The sequence below is a fragment of the Moschus berezovskii genome, chromosome 15 (genome assembly GCF_049115385.1).
Source record: "Moschus berezovskii isolate FMDL1 chromosome 15, NW_MosBer_1.0, whole genome shotgun sequence".
NCBI classification, from domain to species: domain Eukaryota; kingdom Metazoa; phylum Chordata; class Mammalia; order Artiodactyla; family Moschidae; genus Moschus; species Moschus berezovskii.
In genome coordinates, this window is record NC_142474.1 from 12,170,162 (window position 1) to 12,194,840 (window position 24,679).

The 24,679-nt window shown below is 45.0% G+C and overlaps 1 protein-coding gene across 10 annotated transcripts in view; it reads left to right on the top strand.

Moving 5' to 3' along the window:
• Positions 1-24,679, top strand: part of PTPRT (protein tyrosine phosphatase receptor type T) — a 1,139,542-nt gene that overhangs the window by 422,680 nt on the left and 692,183 nt on the right. For all 10 annotated transcript variants that reach the window (XM_088843764.1, XM_088843767.1, XM_088843761.1 and 7 more), the window contains exons 4-5: positions 5,468-5,549; positions 16,665-16,780. In XM_088843764.1, coding sequence (XP_088699890.1) covers positions 5,468-5,549; positions 16,665-16,780 — 198 coding nt within the window. The remainder of the gene's footprint in view (positions 1-5,467; positions 5,550-16,664; positions 16,781-24,679) is intronic.

Below are 24,679 nucleotides of genomic sequence, written 5' to 3' on the forward strand. Positions count from 1 at the left end.
GCTGATACCCCCAGCCTTGTGACCCTTTGCTCTCAGGCCGTTGAGGGCTCTATCTCTTGGTAGATTGCATGATTTTTTTTTTTTTTTGGCTCCTGTAGGTTGTGTGAGCATTCTGCTCTGAGCACTCTGGCAGGGATGGGGAGAATGTTCCCCATCTGTTCTGGGAGGCACTTTCATTCTCAGCTGCATCCAGGACCTGCCTTGTGCTGTAGACATACCACAGACCCTACTCCTAATGTCCTGTGACCCTGGCGCCTTCATCAGGGACTCTGTGGGCTGTCACGGTCCCTTCCCCATGCTTCTGCACTCTGTCCCCGCCCCCTTCGCAGCTCCCATGGCACCTGCACCCACCCGTGCCTCTTAATTTCCATGTGCCTCCCCACATGGACCCAAAGCCCAGCCACCACCAGTTTCCACCTTTCATAGCTCACATCAGAGTCTGGTGAGTGTAGCGACCTTAGTGGAAACTTGGGGTGAGGGCACAAGGGGCTATCACGTTGGGAAGTCCATTTCTTTCTTCTTCACCACCTTTCCCTTGAATTTTCCTTCTCATCTCCCATCCCTCTGTCCAGAGTAAGGGCAGTAATAACAGTACCATTCATCAGCATTTACGACATGTATTGTAAGCATTTTACACTTATTCACTTATTTCATAAAAAAGCAGTACCTTCTTCCCCTTATTTCTCACAGAAGATTACTCTCTCCTATTTGAGAAACCCAAGCCTCACCTCCCATGGCGTGTTATAGAAAAACATTCCCAAGAGGAATTCTGATGAATAAAAGATTCTCTATCTCATTATAGAATTCTTATTTCTGCTACAGGAAGGACACTGAGCAGTGAACAGATGTATGTTTCACTATCACACATCTGTTCTCTCATGACCAGCCTTGGGGTCGCTCATGGAATATTTGTTAACAATTATGATATAGGTTGCATACTGAGTGATGACGTGAGAAACAGGGTGTTAGAAGAGAATTAATAGAGCTGAACTTTGAGTAACTGGAAAAAAAGTCAGGACTCTGCTTAACCAAGTGTTTTGGTTAAAAATGAGAGTTGGACTGCTTTCCGATAAAGTTCAGTGATGGACTTGACTGTGAACCAGGAGACCAGGGTCTCAGCCCTCCTACCTACCTCTGGCTTCTTTTCTGAGCTTTGGTCATTTAGCCGGCCCCACCGCTTAGGGTTGTTGAGAGGCTAGATTGAGACCACCACTAATAAAAGGTTAATGTGGTTGACCTTTGTTACTATGGTTTTATTTCTCTATTTTTATTATTATTCAATCTTAGTTGATGAAGTCCCCCTTTGTTCAGTACTGGTAACTCCACCAGTAACCTGACCCCATTTGACTTCTGGCCCCTCTAACGTCTCTTCCATCAACTCCTCGTTCCCTTGTATTTCATGCTACCTACTTCCCTGACTCATTCCCCTCTACCTAAAACCATGTTCCAATCTCTGCCATCCTAAGAAATTCTCTATTGGGCTTTCCACACTTGGCCTTGGGCCCTAGTCCTCTTCTTTGAACTGTCTAATCTGTCTTCCAAGATAACCTCATCTAGTTGTATAGCTTTAAATGACATTTAGATGCCAATACTACCACATTTGTAACTCTGGTCCTAGATCACCCAAGAGCTTCGAAAAACAGTATCAGCTTCCTCAGGATGTCCATTAAGATGTTTAGTTGGCATCTTGAAAAAAAATTGTGATGTAGCTCGGCCTACGTGCCCAGACACACACATTTGTTTTCTTCGTGTTAATAAATGACACCTGAATCAGCCTAGAAGCTCAACACTTAAATTGAAGAATCCTCTTTGTATTTTCTCTTTTCTTCACTCTTCTCCTCTTAATCTAGCAGTAATTATTTTCATCTCTACCTTGAAAATATCTTTCATATCATCAGCATCTTTATTCCTCATGGCCAGTACCATTGTCCAAGCCATACTCATCTGTTGATTGGACCACTACTGTAGCCAACTGTTCAATTTCATTCTTGCTCAAGCTCCACCTCCTGCCCCAGTCAATTTCCACAGAATAGCCAGAATGAACTTTTTTGAATGTAAATTAAATTATGTCACTTTCCAGCTTCAAATGCCTCAGTAATAGCAGAAAATTCAAACTCCCGTAAGTCTTATAGCACTCCATGTCATCTGACCTACAACTCGTATTCCAGCCTTGCCTTGTGCTTCTCCAGCTTACTCGCTATATCCCAGCCACACCAGGGTTTCATTCTTATATTCCCAGATCATCCTCAAATTCTTTCCTGCCTCAGAGCCTTTGCACATCCACCACCTCTTCCTTAACTTGCCAGTTTCATCCTTCTCATCTCCTCTTAATTATCACCTTTTTAGAGTTCTTTCCTGACTACTCTAAGTAGACCCTCTCCCACTTAGTTATACTTAATCACAAAATGAATTTAATTTCCTTATTTATCTGTATAATTTCCATTTCCATTCGTGAAATGTGAAGTTTATCAGAGCTAGAACCCTAAGCTTCTTATTCACTTTTTAGCCCCTCCCTGCGAGAGCCTCAATCCTTGGTATAGAGGAGAGTCTCTGTAAATATGAATGAATGAGGTACTGTTCCCGCTTCCAATAGGTTTAGAGCTTAGAGGATGAAATAATTCATGAACAGGCATTTACACTCTGCTGTGATACGTGTTGTAGTGGAGTTAGTTATGGTACATGACACAGGGGTAGTATAATGTGCCAAGAGATACGAAAATGTTAATACACTTTCAAGCACTTAATTTTTATTGTAAATAAAAAGAAGCTCATTTTTATTGTAGAGAATTTGGAAAATCTAGGAAAGGGTTAAGAGGAAAACATTCATCTGCCATAATCTCCCTAGTGTCATTAAAAACGTTACATTCATAAATCATTACCAATCCTACTTCATCTTTTGTGAATAACCTGCTGAACTCGCTGATTTTTCTTTTAGAGAGTTTATTTGTTTTGATGATTCTCAAGGATTCTTTACACAGAATAGGATATTTACCTTTCAGCTGGCATATATATTACAGATACTGTTCTCAACTTGCCATTTGACTTTTAATTTTATTTCATTCAGACTTTTGTTAACAAAACATACTTTGACAGTATAGTTATTATGTATTTAAGAAATATATAATATTTCAACTTTAATAAATTGATTTTTTAAGCTTTTGTCATTAGTTTATGGCTTTAGGGAATTTGGTTAGAAAATATATAGAACCATGACTGTATAGTTCACTCTTTGAAGAATTTATTGAAGTTAGATGTTAGCCTATGACATGATCTTTTGTAGTTTTTATATTTCTTTTTCATTTAAATTCTACTTTGATGCTTTAGCATATTTTTATAGCAATGGTTTTCTGTTTATTTTTATTTTCCTATGGCTTTGTTTGGTTTGTTATTTTTGAAGTTATCAAGTCATTCTATATTAGGTGTTTATCTTATGACATGTGATTAGACTTTGTTCATTTAGACAGTCTGAGAGCTCTTCTTTGTTTTCACCTATTTATATTTATTAACACAATAGAATTTTTTTTACTCATCACTTTTACTACACAATTTGAATATTTTCATGCTATTTCTTCTAAATGCGTTTCTGTGTTTGTTATATTTTCTTTTTATCTTTTCCCAAGGAAATTACTATATTAACTCCCTTAGCATGAATGATTACCTAACAAGGTGGACACTATAATTACAGATGAGGAAACTGAGGTGTAGAGAGAGAATTAAGGTAACTTGCTCGAGGTGTACACACACCAGGTGGTACAACCAGGACTGGAACTCAGACATTCTAACCCGGAACCAAAGCCCCGTGCTGTTTTCCTTCTTAGAGTAAGGCAAAGATTGAAATGTATCTATTGGATTTAAGTGGTAAAAGCACTGCTAAGAGATTGTTGGCGTCTTCCTTGAGATGGATGTTGCGGGTAGTGTCAAGGTCAAAGTCCAGGTGACAGGGGTTGAAGTTTTGCTCTGAGAAGCTGGGAAGTAAAGAGGGAGTATAATTAAGGCTATTGAAAAAATTTAAATGTGATTGAAATACAACTGGACTGTAAATGCTACTGCTGCCAAAGGGTAGCTTTTAAAGAGTAAGAGAAATCCAAGCGTCTGTGTTTGTTAGAGTCAGGAATGAAAGGCAGGGTTTGGAGATAAGGGATAAAGAGGGAGAACCCAGAAGCTGAGACACAGCGGAGGTGGAGGCTGGGGCTCTGGCCGCGCCTTGCAGAGAGTGGACAGTGGTTGGTGTGCAGGCATCTGGCCCGTGAAGGTTGGGTTGATGGGTAAGAAGTTAGAAGTCAGCCCTTCTGTGGTCCTCTTGTTTCTTAAAGATGTGATGTGCTTGTCTGTAGGATTGGGCAGGTGACGTGAAGGGGAGACGTTTGTGTGGGGATACAGAGGTGGAGAAAGCAGTTTTGCAGTAGACTTGCCAGCAGCAAAATGAGGGATTGGGGCTTTAGGTGCGATGGATGTGGGAGAAATGTGACAGAGTGAGGGGACTGTGTATTTGCTGAGATTAAAACAAAGATGTCCAGCAGCATGCAGTCTCTAGAAAAGCTGGGACCCAGGGTACCATATGTGCCAAAGAAGCAGATTTAAGGGGAGTGAGTTGGGAGAGGAGTGTGGGTGTGCCAAAATGCAGGAAGCTGAAAAATTGGTGTGTGGGGTGAAGGATGAGTGTGATCACATGGAGCACAAACATGGGCACGCGGAGGGTGAGTGTGTGCACGTGGAGGGTGAGCTTGGGCACGCGGAGGCGAGTGTGGGCATGCGGAGGACACATGTGAGCGCGTGGCTGAAGCTGATTGGAAGATGAGGTCACTGGACTTAGGGACATCAAGGGCATTGGTCATGCTGTCCACACAGATGGTCACATCTCCTTTGTGAAAGTGGATTTTGGGTGACAAGCTGGTTACTGAAGTAAGCAGTTCGGGTGGGAGTCAGAATGGAGGATCAAGGAACTTGTTGCCCATGGATTCCTGGATAGCAACAGTGGTGTGTGGGGCTTATTTTTAAGTGATGTTATCAGGTCATTCAGATGGACTATATTCCTTGAGGATGTGGAATCAAATCAAGGTAAACCATTCTTGGCTTATAATGGCTTCTCCCTCACCCTGCATAAGAAAGTGGAGATAGTAGGAAGTAATTCTTCTCTGTGCTTCACTTGAAACAATAATGAAAAAGGTGCATATTGAAGTTTCAAAGCCAAGTTTGGGTTGTTTTCCTTTCATCTGAGGGTTATTTCTGAAAGCCATTAGAAATGTTCCATGTGGCTGGTTCTTCTTTTGCTGGTCACCAGAAGGTGACCTTTTTACCTTATTTTGAAAATCCATGTCAATTGCCAAGGTAATATCTTAGCCTAATACAAGACCTCTTTGGATAGTTCTAGTGGGAAGCTGAAACATAAATTGTTTGGGAGTTGGACAGCTGTGATGAATGTCTACAACCCCTTCTGCAGAATTGACTCCTGCCTTGTGTGTTGCAGGTGATATTTGAATCCGTCTCTCTGAAGGGCCATCCTGGCTACATCGCTGTGGACGAGGTTCGGGTCCTTGCCCATCCATGCAGTAAGTCTCTTCCCTGCTCTAAGCACAGACTTGTTTCATGTGGCTTGGAGGCTGCAATCCCTGCTATTCATTCAGCTCACAAACATCTCTCACTCTCTCTTTTTTAATCCTTCAAAAAATGCTTACATACTCCATGCAATCAGTCCTGAATAAATCCATAATTTCGCTGGCCTGTTCAACAGGCAAGCACCTCCAGGAATTTGCAGAGAGTAGCAAAACATCTTCGTTTGAATCTCTCTTCATTATTAAAAGAGTCTAAAGTCCTGATTGTTTATTAGTGGGATTCAGACCACTGAAGTGGAAGAATTAGAGGGCTCTGGATAGAATCTTGTGCAATTGTCTTAAAAAAAGAACCAACACCAAAAACACTGAGCAAATTAGCACACTGTTCACTCACAGGGAAAAGTACCACTAAGCTATTAATTCTTTAAAAGTAATTTTAAATGCCCTCATCAACTCTGTGTAGGCGTAGGGAGAGATTTCTCACAGTGGTTAGTACTTATGGTACAGGGTTGAGAGTTCTCAAAGGCATTCTGCTCCATGCCCAGACCGTTTCCACTGAAAGTTCTCTCTCTCTAGTGTATTTAGGCTAAGATATTTGAATGTATTTGAGCAAGGAACTGTGGGTCCCTTGGGTTCACTATATACATCTCAGAGGGGACCAGTCCTGGGTACAGGTAGTTGAAGGGCATCATATTTTGTGACATTTGATGGAGATATTATAATCAAAGGGGTATGCATAGGGATTAAGGCAGCCCTAAATGAGGGCTAGCTAGGTTGCCAGCCCCATTAGCTAGTGTCTGCACATTGGAGATTCCCGTTAGTTCCTTGGCAGGTATCAGGTAACTAACTCCTCAGTTCAGTTCAGTTCAGTCGCTCAGTCGTGTCCAACTCTTGGCGACCCCATGAATCACAGCACGCCAGGCCTCCCTGTCCATCACCAACTCCCGGAGTTCACTCAAACTCATGTCCACAGAGTTGGTGATGGCATCCAGCCATCTCATTCTCTGTTGTCCCCTTCTCCTCCCGCCCCCAATCCTTCCCAGCATCAGAGTCTTACTAACTCCTAGGAGGGTTCTTTCTCTGCTTCTTACTTAAAGCCACAAGTCATGCTATGGGGTCTGGTACATTTTGCTGTTCCCTCAAGAGATGTCATATGTCCTGTCGTTTTAAGCCTTTTGTTCCTCCCGTTTTGAGGCTATTCTCGTTTCTGCCCCATCCATGTTGCTTTTTATTTTAAGTATTTATTTGGCTGTGCTGAGTCTTGGTGTGGTATGCAAACTCTTCGTTGTGGCATGTGGGATCTAGGTCTCTGACCAGGGCTTCAGCCCAGGCCCCCTGTATTGAGAGTGTGGAGTCTTAGCCACTTGGACCCCCCACCCTCACGGGAAGTCCCCATGTTGCTTTCATTGGACTGATTGTTTCCACTTCTACTGCAGTGAATTTGTCACAGGCTCAGGCATTACTTCCTTCCTGGTACTCCAGTGACATTTTTTGACCTGTTGTCTTAGAGTACCATCTCTAGAGGAATTTGAGCTGAGTTCCAAGGGGTTTTGGCAAGACAGCATTTCGGGTAACTGTGTTTGGGGTCTGTGCAAGGGTCTGACACCTCCTTCCTAGAAGTCAACCAGCATCTCAGGAATGCTGACATCCTATCAGATGATTCTCCATGACTTTGGCCTAAGGTATCTACCTTTGTGTTGTGGATATACTTATGAGTCCCTCTTTCAAGGATGAAATCTCCGCCTCCCTTGATCTTGGATATCAGTGTCTGCTGCCCATTGGAGAATAATTATTGGCCTCAGACCACTTCAGGAGACGTCTGCTCTACCTGTGGTCCACTTCGCCTCACATACTCACTCCTGCACAGCCCCCAGTTTTAAGCGAGTCTCTCTGAGACAGGCCTTGTGCTTTCCCCAAGCCCTGCACGCGCCCCATCCTTGGGACTGCATCCAGCTGCTGCCTGTTGCTTGGCCTGTGCAGGACGCTTGCACTAGGTCTTTCTCGTAGGTGACCTTGGGCTCTTCCCGAAGGATCCGGCTTGGTTCTCTCTCCTGGGATCCTGGAACTCTGTCCTCTGTGGTGCCTTTGCCTTCACCGTGACACCCAGCCTGACACGGCCTCTTCTGTCAGTCTTGGCTCTGCCTGAACTCTTCACACCATCCATGGTTTGCTGGTGCAGCCACATGCTTCTTCCCTCAGAGAAATCTCCACGGGTGAGAGCTCTCTGGAGGGTCTACCCTCAGAGTCTCGTGTCTCCTCTTGGAATCCTCCTCCCATCGGGGCTGCTTCTGAGTTGAGGATTTTTCTGACAGCTTCATACTCCCCCTGCTGAGGAGAGAGTAGATGACTTGGTTATGGAATTGCCGAGAGCCAGTTACACAGCAAATGGGCCATGCGACCTAACTCAGGAAGACGTGCCCCTGACTGCGTTCTTGCATAATGTGCTTCATCTGAGTTCAGCCTAGATGCTTCGGAGGCTTAAGCTTAAACTTCCCAGAAATCAAAATATGAGGACTCTGCGATGGGGGCTGGAATTGAAAAATCCCGTTTAACTCTATATACAAATATTGGTGGCGCACATAATCCTCTATCTATCCTGAGTCATGTTGAGTTGACCAGGGCCTAGCCAAAGCCCATTCTGCATGCTCCGTTCATATCCAGTTTGGGTTTTTATTCATTCTTTCTTTCAATAGTCAATTATTGAGCATTAGTTATGTGTCAGGAACTCCTGCTGGACACAGGGGATACTCAAGTGACCAAGACAGATGGGTCTTTGTCCCCATGGTGTATACTTAGCAGATGGACAGAGGGAGTTCAGACAGTTTAGTTGCTCAGTTGTGTCTTACTCTTTACCATCCCATGGACTACAGCATGCTAGGCTTCCCTGTCCATTGCCAGCTCCCGGAGTTTGCTCAGACTCGTGCCCATCAAGTTGGTGATGCCATACAACCATCTCATCCTCTGTTGTCCCCTTCTCATCCTGCCTTCAGTCTTTCCCAGCATCAGGATCTTTTCTAATGAGTCACTTCTTCGCATCAGATGGCCAAAGTATTGGAGCTTTAGCTTCAGTATCAGCCCTTCCAATGAATATTCAGGACTGATTACCTTTAAGATTGACTAGTTTGATCTCCTGCAGTCCAAGGGACTCTCAAGAGTCTTCTCCAGCACCACAGTTCAAAAGCATCAATTCTTCAGTGCTCAGTCTTCTTTATGGTCTAACTCTCACATCCATACATGACGACTGGAAAAACCATAGCTTTGACTAGATGGACCTTTGTCGGCAAAGACCTTTGTCTCTCCTTGTTAATATGCTGTCTAGGTTGGTCATAAATTTTCTTCCAAGGAGTAAGCATCTTTTAATTTCTTGGCTGTAGTCACCATCTGCAGTGATTTTGGAGCCCCCCAAAATAAAGTCTGTCACTGTTTCCATTGTTTCCCCATCTATTTGCCATGAAGTGATGGGACCAGATGCCATGATTTTAGTTTTCTGAATGTTGAGTTTTAAGCTAACTTTTTCACTTTCTTTTTTCACTTTCATCAAGAGGCTGTTTAGTTCTTCTTTGCTTTCTGCCATAAGGGTGGTGTCATCTGCATATCTGAGATTATTGATATTTTTCCTGGCAGTCTTGATTCCAGCTTGTGCTTCATCCAGCCCTGCATTTCACATGGTATATTCTGCATATAAGTTAAATAAACAGGGTGACAACATACAGCCTTGACGTACTCCTTTTCCTATTTGGAACCAGTCTGTTGTTTCATGTCTAGTTCTAACTGTTGCTTCTTGACCTGCATACAGATTTCTCAGGAGGCAGGTCAGGTGGTCTGGTATTCCCATCTTTTTAAGAATTTTCCACAGTTTATTGTGATCCACACAGTCAAAGGCTTTGGCACAGTCAATGAAGAAGTAATAGATATTTTTCTGGAATTCTCTTGGTTTTTCTAAGATCCAGCAGATGTTGGCAATTTGATCTCTGGTTCCTCTGCCTTTCCTAAATCCAGCTTGAACATCTGGAAGTTCTTGATTCACATACTGTTGAAGCCTGGATTGGAGAATTTTGAGCACTACTTTGCTAGCGTGTGAGATGAGTGCAGTTGTGCAGTAGTTTGAGCATTCTTTGGCATTGCCTTTGGGATTGGAATGAAAACTGACCATTTCCAGTCCTGTGGCCACTGCAGAGTTTTCCAAATTTGCTGGCATACTGAGTGTAGCACTTTCACAGCATCATCTTTTAGGATGTGAAACAGCTCAACTGGAATTCCATCACCTCCACTCAGTTCAGTTCAGTTCAGTTCAGTCGCTCAGTCGTGTCCGACTCTCCGCGACCCCATGAATCACAGCACGCCAGGCCTCCCTGTCCATCACCAACTCCCGGAGTTCACTCAAACTCATGTCCACAGAGTCGGTGATGCCATCCAGCCATCTCATTCTCCGTCGTCCCCTTCTCCTCCCGCCCCCAACCTTTCCCAGCATTAGAGTCTTTTCCAGTGAGTCAACTCGTCGCATGAGGTGGCCAAAGTATTGCAGTTTCAGCTTTAGCATCAGTCCCTCCAATGAACATCCAGGATTGATCTCCTTTAGAATGGACTGGTTGGATCTCCTTGCAGTCCAAGGGACTCTCAAGAGTCTTCTCCAACACCACAGTTCAAAAGCATCGACTCTTCACTAGCTTTGTTCATAGTGATGCTTCCTAAGGCCCACTTGAGTTCACACTCCAGAGGGAGAAAAACACTAAATAGGTAACTAATATTAAATAAATCACTAATGTAATTTTAGATTGTGATAAGTATTAGGAATCTAATAAATGTGAGGGGCTGGATGTGGAGGGGCTCCTTAGGTAGAGTGGTTGAGGAGATGTCTTTGAAGATGTGGTCTGAGCTGAGATCCAAGTCATAGAAGGAGTTCACTGTGTGGAGGTTCAGGGAGGGGGCATCTAGGCAGAGGAAATGGGGAGTGGTGAGACCCTGCAGGGCTGTCACTTTGATACTGCCAGAGTATCCTGGGCTTGGGGAGCATGGAAGGGGAGTGTGGAGGAAGGTGTTTCTTGGTGAAAGGGAAGCAGGGCCCTGAGCGTGATTGTTGAGTGGTTACATTTGAACCTAAGTGCAGGGAAGTACTACCAGAGGGGTTTATGTTGGGGATGGATAGGATCTCATTTAATTGTTAAGAGATCACTTTGGCCGTTCTGTGAAAGATGGGTTGAAGGAGGAAAAGAAAAGGAATAAAGAAATCAGGAGACCAATCAGGAGGACAGTTCTGGAGTCATGCAAGAGATGGTGTGTCCTGGACCAGGGTGGTGGCAAGACATCCATTCACCATCCAGCATGTTTAGTGAGCATGGGCTCTATGCCAGGCACTAGTCTGGGTTCATAGGAATGAGCAGAACAGATTCATTCTTTGCCGTCATGGGCAACTTCCACTGATGTGAAGGAGACTGAAAAGAAAAACAAATAATCAGGTAGTTGTCTGATCTATAACAGATGGTATGTTAGTCTACCAAGGTTGCCATCACAAAACGTAGAAACTGGGTGGCTTCATAAGAATTTCATTTTCTCATCATTCTGGAGGCCCCCAAGTCCAAGATACAGGTGGCATGTATGTCCTCACACGGTCTTTCGTCTGTCCACACGTGCCTCTGGTGTGTCTTTGTGTGTCCAAATTTTCTTTTATAAGGACAGCAGTCAGATTGGGCTAGAGCTCACCCTAACAGCCTCGTTTGAAGATAGTCACCCTTTTAAGTCTCTGTTACCAAATACAGTCACAGTCTGAGCTATTGAGCATTAGGGCTAAAAAGATGGGAATTTTGGGGGGCACAGTCCAGCTCATAACAGATGGTAAGCGGTGCCACAAAGAAATTTAGAGGGGGAGAGAGGTGGTGGACAGATGAGAGATGAATTTAGGAGGTAGAGTCCACTAGTCCTATGCAATCAGAGGAGGAGCCAGAGGCATCAGAAATGGTGCACTCTTAGATTTATATAATTGGCTGGGTGTTTGATTCTGGCGAGGAAGTGCTGCCTTTCAAGGTACCTACTGCGCATGGGTCCTGGAGTCTGCTCATGAGCTCAAGAGTTGTGCAACCTGCTAGTAGCCTCTGAACTGACCTTTGGACTGACAGTGCTTTTCCCACAATCTCAGCCTTAATGCATTTGTGACTTCACTCACCATTGTTAAAAATTTAGCTGCTGCTGCTGCTGCTAAGCCACCTCAGTCGTGTCCGACTCTGTGCAACCCCATAGACAGCAGCCCACCAGGCTCCTCCATCCCTGGGATTCTCCAGGCAAGAACACTGGAGTGGATTGCCATTTCCTTCTCCAATGCATAAAAGTGAAAGTGAAATCGCTCAGTCCTGTCTGACTCTTAGCTATGTTAAAAAAAAAAAAAAAATACATTCTCTTTAGATCCTCAGGCTTCGTAATTCTCCACTCCAGGTCTCTAAAACATTTTTTAAAAATTAACATATGGTCAGAGTTTTATCAATAAATAATTCCACTAAATATTCCAAAAATTCCAGGAGGCTTTATGCATGATTTGCAATTGTACTCTGCATCGATTTGAGCTGAAGTATGCTTTTGAACTGTGGTGTTGGAGAAGACTCTTGAGAGTCCCTTGTACTGCAAGGAGATCCAACCAGTCCATTCTAAAGGAGATCAATCCTGGGTGTTCATTGGAAGGACTGATGCTAAAGCTGAAACTCCAGTACTTTGGCCACCTCATGCGACAAGTTGACTCACTGGAAAAGACTCTGATGCTGGGAAAGGTTGGGGGCGGGAGGAGAAGGGGACGACGGAGAATGAGATGGCTGGATGGCATCACCGACTCTGTGGACATGAGTTTGAGTGAACTGCGGGAGTTGGTGATGGACAGGGAGGCCTGGCGTGCCGTGATTCATGGGGTCGCAGAGAGTCGGACACGACTGAGTGACTGAACTGAACTGAACTGAATGACTTTAAACACTTGCCTTGCAGCTTCCAAAACAGTGACCAGAAGTTAGGCATGATACTGAACGGAAATTATTTTCTCTTACAAACTCAGACCTCTCCTCTATATTTTAGAGCCCATTTAACATTTTTGAGTTATTCTGCAAGTATTTTAGCCATAGTTACCCTCTGCTGCTGTTTCTCTGTGTCACCATTAGCAGGGCCACGCAGTTATAACCATGGACGATAAATGTCAGCACAATTTTCCACTTGGTTTCTAAGTTTCTAGCTTCTAGGTTGACTTTTAGAGTTTTTTCAACTTTTTTTTCCCCATCACAACCTTGCGGGGCCGTGTCACTGAGCCTACAGTCTGCACCACGTTTTTAATGTATGTAGTGCACTTTCTTCTCAATTGTGTGGCTTCCTACTGAGCACTGTCAGGTTTAAAGAGCGAGATAAAGGGCACAATAATATGTCTTCAGACGCTGCACTGACATCTGCAGGAGCTTAAATGTCACCAACATCAAGGCGTTTGGCCCCAAATGCACAGCCAGTTTTCTGTTAATCCCATCCTCAGGGTCCTGTTTTGGGGGAGCTGGGTCTCAGTGGGGAGTGAGTGTGGAATGCCTAAAAACCCCATGCTGGTGGCTGGTCTGGGCCCCGAGGTTGCCTGTGTTTGTTGGAAGGTTGAGTTAAAGTGGGTGGCCTCGTATCTTTCTTGGAGCTGTAGATGCTGGAAGAAAGTCACTGCTGGGAGAGGACAGGGCTCAGGGGGAGACTGGAGTTGGGGGCTGGGCTGGGAGGAGGATGTGGAGGCCAGGGACTTTGTGAACTGGACCGCACTGGTCTCCAGCATAAGGAACATCCCCCAGAGAGAGAGAGAGATTCGTCATGAGCTGGAGATGAAGCCGGGACTCAAAGAGCGATGGCGTGTGGAGAGGGTGCTAAGCAGGAGGAATGTGGTCTGGGAAGGTTCCTGTGTTGAGAAGCATGATCTCGGGCTGGCGTGCAAGTGATGCTTCAGTGTGACACCTGCAGGGGTGGGGGCATCTCTGGACCTAGGGGTTCAGCCCGGGCAGGACTGGCCATTGGAAATTGTTCCCTGTGAAGCTGTGTCTTAGAGACCACCAACTAGAAGAGTGTGCCTATAGTCATGTTTTGTTAAGCCTGCATGATGTTTTAATAAATTCAGTCATGATTTTAGGGACTTCTCTGGTGGTCCAGTGGTTGGGAATCCATGCTTCCAGTGAAGAAGGCTTAGATGAAATCCTTGGTTGGGAAACTGAGATCCCACATGCCTCAGGGTGTGGTCAAAATAATTAAATAAATGATACTAGCAACTATTTTTTTTTAAAGATTTTGGAATGAGTGCTTTCACCGAAAGCCTGGATTCTTATTTGCCGTAAGAAGTCGGATGATTGACTATCTCAAGCATAGCACTGTTGTATGGCCACCATCTGCTGGATTTAGGGAACTGCTAGCTGTCCCCTTCCCACAAGTCACAGAGTCCTTATCACTCCTTATTGTGTCCTCAGTGCTAAGGCTGGTGTCAGATTCCAGTTATTAGCGTGCTTGCACTGCTGCTTTTCTGATACAGAGAACTCTTTGTTTTCCCCCAAGTCTCTATGAAAGTGGGGAAATGAAGACAGGGGCAAGGAGGTGGCAGTTTTGTTTTTGTTTGTTTTACACTGAACCACTTTCTCTCTTTACATAACTGTGAGACTCCTACAGGTGCGTGGTTCATTATCTCTGCTATATGTAAACCCTTGGTGCTTTACCAGAATTATTAACACCAGGGGCCATGAAGTCTCTAAATTCTCTCTCACTGAACCTGGAAGGGAGGGAGGAAGATGGATTGCAGATGAAAGAACCAAGGCATGAGGTCTGCTGCTTTGAAGAAAGGAGGCGCCAGAAGCAAGCAGGAGACGTCGATCCAAAGAAGATCGCACAAGTCCCAGAGGTTTAACCATTTGCCCTAGGTCCCCAAGGGTAGGGGGAGACCTCCCTTTGAAAAACCCCATACAAATCCTTGTAACATTGGCGCTAAGACTCCACGCCTCCTCCCTACCATGGAGTAGATTTTCCTCCCTCCTTCAAACCAGTGGCATAAACGGGGGTTACAAGGTTCACACTATCCCACCTAAGAATTGACTTAAACTGATAGTTCCAAAAATAACATTACAAAATTATACAGGAGAGTGAAAAGAAAGCCATTTCAGACAATCAAAGCAGCATGACATTTATCAGGCTGACTAGATGCACAGATCCTCAACTCTGAGAAACTCGTGAGAGGGCTTCCCTGGACCTAGGACTCTTGGCGCCATCTTGTTGTGGGGCCCTGGGGGGTGGCTTGAGGGGGACTCTGAGCTGTTGTCACTTCGTTTAAAAACCTGAGCAGCAGGTGTATGTTTTCACACAGGAGGTCTGCCCGATCACGCCAAGATCTTTGGCGTGTGTTGAACATTGCGGGTAGTGACACAGTTTATGGAGCAGATAGTTCAAAGTGTGAAGACCATGGGGATAAATGCCATGGAAAGGGATCTCTCATGATAAACTATTCCAGAGCAACGAGAAGAACCTGGAGAATCAGCACAGCTTTGCCTGGGAGCTCTTTCTTTGAACCCTGGACTCTAGGTGAAGTCATTGATCTCTTGTTGCCCACGAGGCAAGAGAATGTGCTGGTTAAATGGTGACATCTGGGGCTAAAACAGACCCGGACTGAATTCTGTTCCTGTCATTAATGCCATATAGCATTGGACAAATTAAACTTGGTGAGCCTTGGTTTCTGCGTCTCTGAAAGAGAAGTAATAGTAGTCTACTTTAGGTTATGATGTTAACTTCATTAAAACATGTAAAACACCACCATACCTAGCATTGTAGGAGCTTTCAGTAAATGATGTATTATTATTGCTTGTCTGTCTGGGTATTTGAATCCCTCTGGAAAGATAGCCAGGGGCCTTCATTGAACCTCCTTGATCCTCTTAAGAAGTCTCCATTTGATCACGTTTCAGAGGTGTTCATTGATTGGCTCATCATTGATTTAGTTGATATGTTAGGGATCCTTGGCACTTTTGTGCCTTGATGAAGAAACTCATTCTTCTAGACCTAGATTGTCAATCCACTGGGCTTTAGAGAGCTTGCATAGGTGCGGACCTCTCTCCACAAACAAGAAAAGAGATGAACCTGGCTTCAGTTCAGTTCAATTCAGTTCAGTCGCTCAGTTGTGTCCAACTCTTTGCGACCCCATGAATCACAGCACGCCAGGCCTCCCTGTCCATCACCAGCTCCCGGAGTTCACTCAAACTCATGTCCATCGGGTCGGTTATCCAACGTAAAACACACATTTATTTCTAGAATCAGTTGCCCAAGGACATCATGAGATTCATTTGAAAGTCCTTTCCCAAGTCCTTGGAATAAATGCCCTACCTCCTTCCCATCCTGAGTTACCATAAAGATGCACACTCTGAACAGGTCTTGAATTCTCTATGCCTTGGTTCATTCACTATAAAGTAGAGATCACACCATCACCAACTGCATTGGGTTAAATCAGTCACTGCACGTGGGCACGGCACAGGACACCCATCACGCATTAAGCCGTGAGTGCATGAAGGCCACTGGTGTTCTCCTCCTCCTTCCTTCCTTCCTCTTCTCTTTGCTCCCCTCCCTGCCACCATTGTCCTCAGTATCAGCATCATCACCAAGGCCAGGTGTTGTGGGGTCTCAGGTGCAAAGGTGTTCACTTCACTTTTTTTTCTTTCTGCTTACCCAGGCTACAGGGAAGTGTCTTCCAGGGTGAGCCCTTCACCCCTCCAACTTCCTCTTCCAAACATGACAGTTTTGCCCAGAAGCCAAATAGTATGGATTTTGAGGCTCTCAGAGACCTGGACTCCTGTCTTGCTTCCCCTAGTTTCCGGCTGTCTGACCATGCCAGATCCCATAGCCCTTCAGAGCAGTAATTTTCTTATTGCTAAAATGGAGTTACTGCCCACCTTGTGGATTTTTGTGAGTTTTGAGTATGTAAATGTCTTAACCTGGCCCCTTGTAAGTGATCAATCCACAGTAGCTCTTCACTGAGCCAGGCCATCTCCTAAGCACAAATGTGCCCACCCGGTGTCCATCCTGAGCTGCCATCCACTGACAGAAAAGCAGTCAGGCTGTTGAACTCTGTCTTCATATGCTTTTTGGCTTCTCTCTTAGGAAAAGCACCTCATTTTCTGCGGCTCCAAAATGTTGAAGTGAACGTGGGGCAGAACGCCACATTTCAGTGCATTGCTGGCGGAAAGTGGTCTCAGCATGACAAACTTTGGCTCCAGGTAAGGATGGGAGGGGCCACCTGCTCACACCTGTGCAACCCTTTGGGAAGGGAAGAAAATGTGTACTGTGAGGAAGGGCTTGGTGGGGAAGGGAAGGGGTGTTTTTCATATGCCTCTGCTCCTTGGATGGTACTCTGCATCCATGATCTTGTTAAATTTTTTTGGTAATTCTGTTACATAGGCATCAGTATTCCCATTTTACAGATGGAGAAACTGGGGATACAAACATAAAAGTGCCAGAACTAGAATTTACAATTATGACCTTTCCAAACTGCTCTCTAGGGGACTCCCCTGGTGGTCTAGCGGTTAAGACTTCACCTTCGAATGCAGGAGGTACGAATTCCATCCCTGGTCAGGAAGCTGAGATCTCACATGCTTTGTGGCCAAAAACGTAAAACAGAAGTTTGTTTATAACAAATTCAATAAAGATATTAAACAAAACCGCTCTCTAACAAACGTTGTCCCTTAAGCCCAGATTTCCAGGGTTGAGGCAAACTGAATATTTTAGATGCTGAGTACATTTGCATTTCCATATGACTTTTTTGTCAGTTTCTACACAAAAAAGCCTGTTAGGGTTTTGATGGGGGTTTATTGCCTTGAATCTGTAGATCACTTTGGGGAAAACTGACATCTTAACAATAACAAAACTTGTCACTATGAACATGGTGTATTTCTTTCCTTATTAAGATCTCTAGTAATTCCACCAAGCCAGGTTTTGTAACTTTCAGTATCCAGGTCTTGTATGTCTTTAGTCAGATTTATCCCTAAGTATGTCCCATTTTTGATGCTACTTACTGTAGAAGACTTTTAAGAAAACCCAGTTTCTGATTTTTCATTACTGGTATATATAGAAGTACCATGACTTTCCTATATTGATTGTGTACCCTGCAACCTGTTAAACCTACTATGGCTATTTAAATTTAAATCAATTAGAATATCTCCAATTCAGAACTCAGATGCTCAGCTACACTAGTCACATTTCAAGTGCGTGAGAGCCACCTGTTCTCCTGGCTACCATGTTGGACACATACAGGGAACATTTCTGACCTTGCAGAGAGTCTTATGGGAGAGTGCAGCTCTTTGAAGTCATCACCTCCCGTTCAAGGAATGAGGAATATGGCTCCAAAGAAGCTGACTCACATTACCTCAGACTTTATATACTTAAAGATCCCTTCTGACTGACAGTTTGGATGTTGGTCCTTAACTCACTCCCAGAACACTCTGATGGGAGTTCATAGTGTCATTTCTTTTCTGGCATTTGAGCCCATTTCCTGCAGTTGGAAGATCCCTGGGCAGAGAAAGCACATCTGGGGACTTCTTTCTTGCTTCTTAGCAGTAAAATAGAATAAAAATAGCAGTAAATAATAATGCCTGTTCCTCCTGCTTCCCGGGGCTGCATTCAGACCACAAGATAGCACAGGAAACGTCCGTGTGTCACTCAAGGATTAAGTAATGCTATTTATTCATTACAGTTAGTATTAAAATGTATTAGGCTCCCAGGAAGCTCTGTCATTTCAATGGCGTTGCCTCAGTTGGGTCACGAGAATAAGAAGAGACAGTCATTGTACATTCAGCATCTGTATTTGGGCTTTCCAGTTATTTTATGAATGTTGTTGCTACAGTTCTGAGTGTTGTGTGCTCCAAACCTTGAGTCTTAACAGTGGAAGGATGTTCAAGCAGAATGTAATCGAAGTTTTGAAGAAAATAGAAACACAAGGTTTAGAACTCTTCTACATCTTTTTAATCTACTTTTCAATGTAAACCAAACCTTATTTCACAGAACGCTTTTCAGGTGGCTTACAGTGGAACATAAAGCATAACAAGATAGCATAAATTAAAAGTGGGGCAACACAAGACAGGAGAAAAATAACACTTGGGAGCTGATCAGATGCCAAGAAACTGCATTTCTGTATGTCTGCTGCTTCTGGTGAGTCACAGGCAGAGAGCCCCCAGGACCATGGCCACTGACAGAAGAAGGAAAGCTTGGCAGCTACACTGTTCACATTGTCCCTGAGATAAACACAAACCAATTGCTCCAGAAATTCTAACTGTTGTTCACACGGAAGCCAGACAGGAATTGTTCCCAGGAGTCCTCATAAAGAAAGCAGCGTGTGATGTAGGGAACAACATTTTCCACTGCAGTCTTACGAAGGGCGCACAAGTGATTCATAGGCTTGTTTTCCATAATGATGCTCTGGGTTAAAAGCAGTCTGGGGGGACTTCTCTGGTGGCCCAGTGGTTAAGAATCTGCCTGCCAATGCAGGGGACACGAGTTCGATCCCTGGTCTGGGAAGATTCCACATGCTCTGGAGCAACTAAGCCCATGTACCACACTACTGAGCCCCTGTGCCCTAGAGCCCACATGGTGCAACTGCTGAGGCCCATGTGCCTAGAGCCTGGGCTCAGGAACAAGAGAAGCCAGCGTGATGAAAAGCCCGTCTGCCACAAGTGGGGAGTAGCTCCCCGCTCGCCGCAACTAGAGAAAGCCCACGCACAGCCATGAAGACCCAGGGCAGCCAAAAATTAAATAAATAATGCATATGATTTCTTAAAAAGGCAGTCAAAGGACCCGTCATTGAGCGGGGAGATGGGGCTGGCAGTGTGATATGGGAGAGGCGCCTGATCCATCTGCATCCTGGGCTACTTCAAATATATCTGGAGAGTGAACAGCTTCCATAACTAGGAAACCACCAGAAATGTTGTCTCTCTCATCTATATTTCAGGAAATATCGGGAGGTAGACGGCTTATGCTATGCTTTCTGGCAAAACGCCCACTTGGCCAGTTAAGTCCCGGCTTACATGCAACAGTATAGTTGGAAGTAGGTTAACATCTTTTTATAACGTGTGTGATGCCTGTCATGACACCCGCCACCCAGGGGACAGTCGCAGCCCTGATCTGAGATGAGCGGGCTAAGGCAGTGGCAGATTTCTCATGAAATACTGCTTTGGATTTCTTCCAGCATCTAGAGGACCAGCCTGCAGACTTGCCAAAGTTCTGTTCCATTTATAGGGCTGGGGCGGTTCAGCCTGAGAATTTCCAAAGTGAGTGAAACAGCTGCTTTGTGGCTGAGAGTCCACAGGACACCTGCAGCAGGTGTGTCTTTCAACAATGTTATTTCTTGCTGTAGCTGCCAAGATAAACTGACCAGTCACTAAGTCACTGAACATGGACTTTTTTTAACTGCCAGTTTTAAGTTGGAGAGATAAGGTAGTGACTTTATTCTCAAAAAAGTATGTTAGTGGCCCTTCTTCCTGGCACGGGTTAGGGAGCAGTTGGTGGAATTGGAATTGGGGGTAGATCCCTGTGGCCTGTTGCAGAGAATGCTTGCCTTTTCTATAGAATAGGGATCTACAGCCTGCTTGTCCCTAAGGGCTTTCAGATTATAATTTAGTAAATTAAAAAGGAAGACTACCCACACCCTTGTTTTGACCCATCTGGGAACTTAATATGTTCCTTGTTGTTGTTTAGTCACTAAGTCGTGTCCGACTCTGCGACCCCATGGACTGTAGCCTGCCAGGCTCCTCTGTACATGGAATTCTCCAGGCAAAAATACTGGAGTGGGTAGCCGTTTCTTTCTCCAGGGGCTCTTCCGATCCAGGGATTGAAGCTGCGTCTCCTGCATTGGCAGGCAGATTCTTGACTGCTGAGCCACCAGGGAAGCCAATATACTCCTTAGAAGACCCTGTCTGCTGGTGCCGGCTTTCATGGTTTTATAGTGCAACTTCTGCATAAAAATCGACAGACAGGCTTATCCAGAAATGTGTATACAGGGACTTCCCTCATGGTCGAGTGGTTAAGAATCTACCTGCCAATGCAGGGGACACAGATTCAATCCTTGGTCCAAGAAGATTCCACGTGCCGCAGGGCAGCTAAGTCTGTGGACCACAGCTACTGAGCCCACGTGCCTAGAGCCTGTGCTCTGCAACAAGAGAAGCCTCCACAGTGAGAAGACCATTCGCTGCAACTAGAGAGTAGTCCACGTGCGATATGGAGACCCAGCACAGGCACAAATAAATGAAATCTGGGAAAAGGCAGATAAAAGCTAATTAAAGCCATGAAATTAAAAGACGCCTGCTCCTTGGAAGAAACAACCTAGACAGCACATTAAAAAGCAGAGGCGTTACTTTGCCGACAAAGGTCCATCTAGTCAAAGCTACAGTTTTTCCAGTAGTCGTGTATGGATGTGAGAGTTGGACCATCAAAAAAGCTGAGCGTAGAAAAGGCAATGCTTTTGAACTGCGGTGTTGGAGAAGACTCTTGAGAGTCCCTTGGACAGCAAGGAGATCAAACCAGTAAATCCTAAAAGAAATCGGTCTTGAATATTCATTGGAAAGACTGATGCTGAAGCTGAAGCTCCAGTACTTTGGCCACCTGATGTGATGAGACAACTCATTAGAAAAGACCCTGATGCTGGAAAAGATTGAAAGCAGGAGGAGAAGGGGATAACAGAGGATGAGGTGGTTGGATGGTCACCAACTCAATGGACATGAGTCTGGGCAAGCCCTGGGAGTTGATGATAGACGGGGAGGCCTGGCATGCTACAGTCCATGGGGTCGAAAAGAGTTGGACATGACTGAATGACTGAACTGAAAGTTATAAACAAGCTCATCTTGCTCTGGGATGTTTTCTTCCTGAGGGGAAGCATGTAGTGCCACTGTCTCTGGTGCAAGAGCCTCTTTCATAATTTGCTGATTCCTTCTGTGATGTGTTGGGCTTAAGAATTCAAACTTGTGATTTTTTAAGCAATTTTTTTTTCATGCAAGTAAACGGTGTGCATCCTGAGTGGAAGGTCTAGGAAGTGAAGCAGCCTACAGTTTGGGGAACTCTTTTGAAACAGGAAGAAAAGGACAATATTCAGAGTGCAAATAGGTGGAACTGTAGTGACAGCATTATCAGTGTAGCACTGTGAAAATGTACCTGGTACATCTTTTCTGGAAAGTAATTTGGCAGGAGCTATGTAACACCTTTAAATGTACATATTCTTCCAGCGAGTAATTCCGCTTTTGGGGATTTACCTAAAAAAATAACCAGAGACAGAGAAAAATTTTATCTGCATGTGTGTTCAACAGGATGAAAAATGGAAAACAACCTAAATGGCCATTAAACATCAGGTTGTAGAAGTATAGTTAATGCCATTTTTACATTATACATTTAAGTGAAAATAGCACGTTATGAAACAGTATGGCCAACTTATTAATTCTGGATCAAAAAACAACCACATGTACAAGCATATTTACATAGTTATATACATGCCTGTATAAGTGCACACATATAATGCTATAAAACAGATATCAGAATACTTAATGATTGATTGTGATGATGGATGATGAAATTTTTAAAAGTAATCTTATTTGGCTGCACCTGGCCTCAGTTGTAGCACACAGGATCCTCAGTCTTTGCTGTGGCATGTGGGAATCTAGTCTCTGACCAGGAATCGAACCTGGGTCCCGGGCATTGGGAACTTGGAGTCTTCGTTACTGAATCACCAGGGAAGTCCCTACTTTCATCTTTAATCTTTCCTGTTTCATCCAAATATTCTAGAATAAATATAGGTAACTGATGTTAACAGAAAAAAAAGTGCTGTTAAAAGGGTGAAAGATGACCACCTTTTATTAGGTACAGAGTATTCTAAGGATGGTAGGAGCCTTCACAGGACATAACAGAATTAGAGGTAGTTAGGCCAGCAGATGCAGGAGGTATAGGAAGTGCAGGTTCGATCCCTGGGACAGAAAGATTTCCCTGGAGAAGGGAATGGCAGCCCACTCCAGTATTTTTGGCCGGGCCGTCCCATAGACAGAGGAGCCTGGTGGGCTATAGTCCATGGAGTTGCAAAGAGTCAGACACGACTGGGCAACTGAACGCACACACATATGTACACACACGCTAACAGAAGCGGCCGCAGTGTCCCCACTGGGGACGTGGGTGAAGTTACCCCCAGCCGCCTCCTCCGCCCATCACCACCACACCAGATAATGGTTCATGGAGGTGGTAGAGGCTTAGGAGTATTTTTGTGTGTTGCCTGTCTTTGTCAAAGCTTGTGGCCTGTGAGACCCACACACTTCTCAGGGGCTCCGGGACAGGCCCTGTCAGCCCCACAGCAAGGTGGACTTGTGGGCCTCCCTGCAAAGGATTCACTCCATTGGAGTTTGTATGGGAAATAATATCTGAAGAGTCTCAGAAATGAGGCCATGTGTCCAGAGCTTCTGCACAGATCGCAGGAGGGACACATATGTGTTTGGACAAATCATGGGCATTGTTACGGGGAGCAGACTCTAATCTGGCAGAAGAGGCTCCTGCCCTGTGAAGCCATCGGCACGGCGGCAGCACACCGGAGCTGACGAGATAAGCAGTCAGTCCTCTGTAGCAAATTCTTCCAGTAAACTTCTTTTTCCTGCTCCCTGAAGGGCTACCTCCTCCCCCACTCCTCCTTCATCATTATTTTTATTATTCCCTATACTTGGCTTTTCTTTCAGCATTTGATGATGCCGACTGCTTCCTCCTTGAAAAATTTCCTGCCCTCTTGGTTCCATCATCTGTCAGCAACTATGAAAGGTCATTGCAAGCTCATGAGTTGGCCTGCCCATTGCATGGATGCTGGCAGAAGACAGGAGACTCTTGGGTCAGAGACCAAGGCCTTTGTTACTCATCACCCAGTGAGCAGCATGAGTTTCATGTCTGCACCAGTTTCCCTTGTTCCCCCTCCCCCAACACCCCCAAGTCCTGATGGGAAGTTGATGTGGGGGTGGATCCAGGTGGGGTTTACACACAGCCGGTTTGTGCCATTGCTTGGGATCCCCACACTTAGGAAACCCTAGTCTTTTATTATTACTTTTGAGATCTAATTTACAAGCCATAAAGCTCAGTAAATCTACACCTGTATGGGTTTTAGTGTGTCTACAGAGTCATGGCACCATAGCCACAAGTTCTTCCTTTCCTCCTTTTCACCTGCAAGGACCCCAGACTTTAAAAAGTTTCTTTAGGGTGACTTAGGAGATGGACATCTAGCTGGGGTTTGGATTTGGATGGGGTTGGGTTCTCTTAGGTTCGTCTGCACCAGATGCGTGGTCCTTACCCTCCTCCATCCTGTGCAACTCATCTGAGAGGACCGTGGGCAACTCTCACCTGGAAATGTCCCCTCTCCCATGTGTTCTCTGCTCCTTTACTTACTAAAGCACCTTTTTAATATATATATTTACTTCCCTGGGGCTTAGTTGTGGCTTGTGGACTCTTCAATTTTCACTGCAGCTTGTGGGATCTTTTTTTAGTTGTGGCATGTGGGATCTGGTTCCAACCTGGGCCCTCTGCATTGGGAGCATGGAGTCTTAGCCACTGGACCACCAGGGGAGTCCTTGCTCCTTTAATTCCTGATATCTTGTCTTCAGCATTTTCCCTTGACCCACTCCCTATTTATGTACATCGGGATTTGAGTCAGCTCACCCCTGCCCTGGCACATGGATGCTGGAAGAAAGAGTGGTGGGCCTGCTTCTTGCCCTCATAGAACTTTCCTTTCAACAGTGGAGGCAGATGTTAAGCAACCAATCCTGGAGTTAAGTGTTTCATCACAGGGGTGTGAAAGAGTCTGCTGAGGAGGTAGGGAGTAGGGAGGGGTGGGAGTACTATGAGTCTCAGAGAAGCACCCCTCGGAAGAAGTGGCCTGTGAGCAGAGTTCAGTAAGGTGAACTGAAAATAGTCAAATGGCCATCAGGCCACCCAGGGTGATGGCCCATGCACAGACCCTTCACCACTGGCTCATCCTCTTTGTTCAGGGCTGACGGATACCTGTGGGGCTTCTGCCAGGACCTTCCTGCTACTGCAGGAACTCCGAACCCAGAAATCAACCTGAACTGGGCAGTCAGCCATGCGTGCAGTGGTGCCTTGGGAGGTCTTGAGCACAGCTA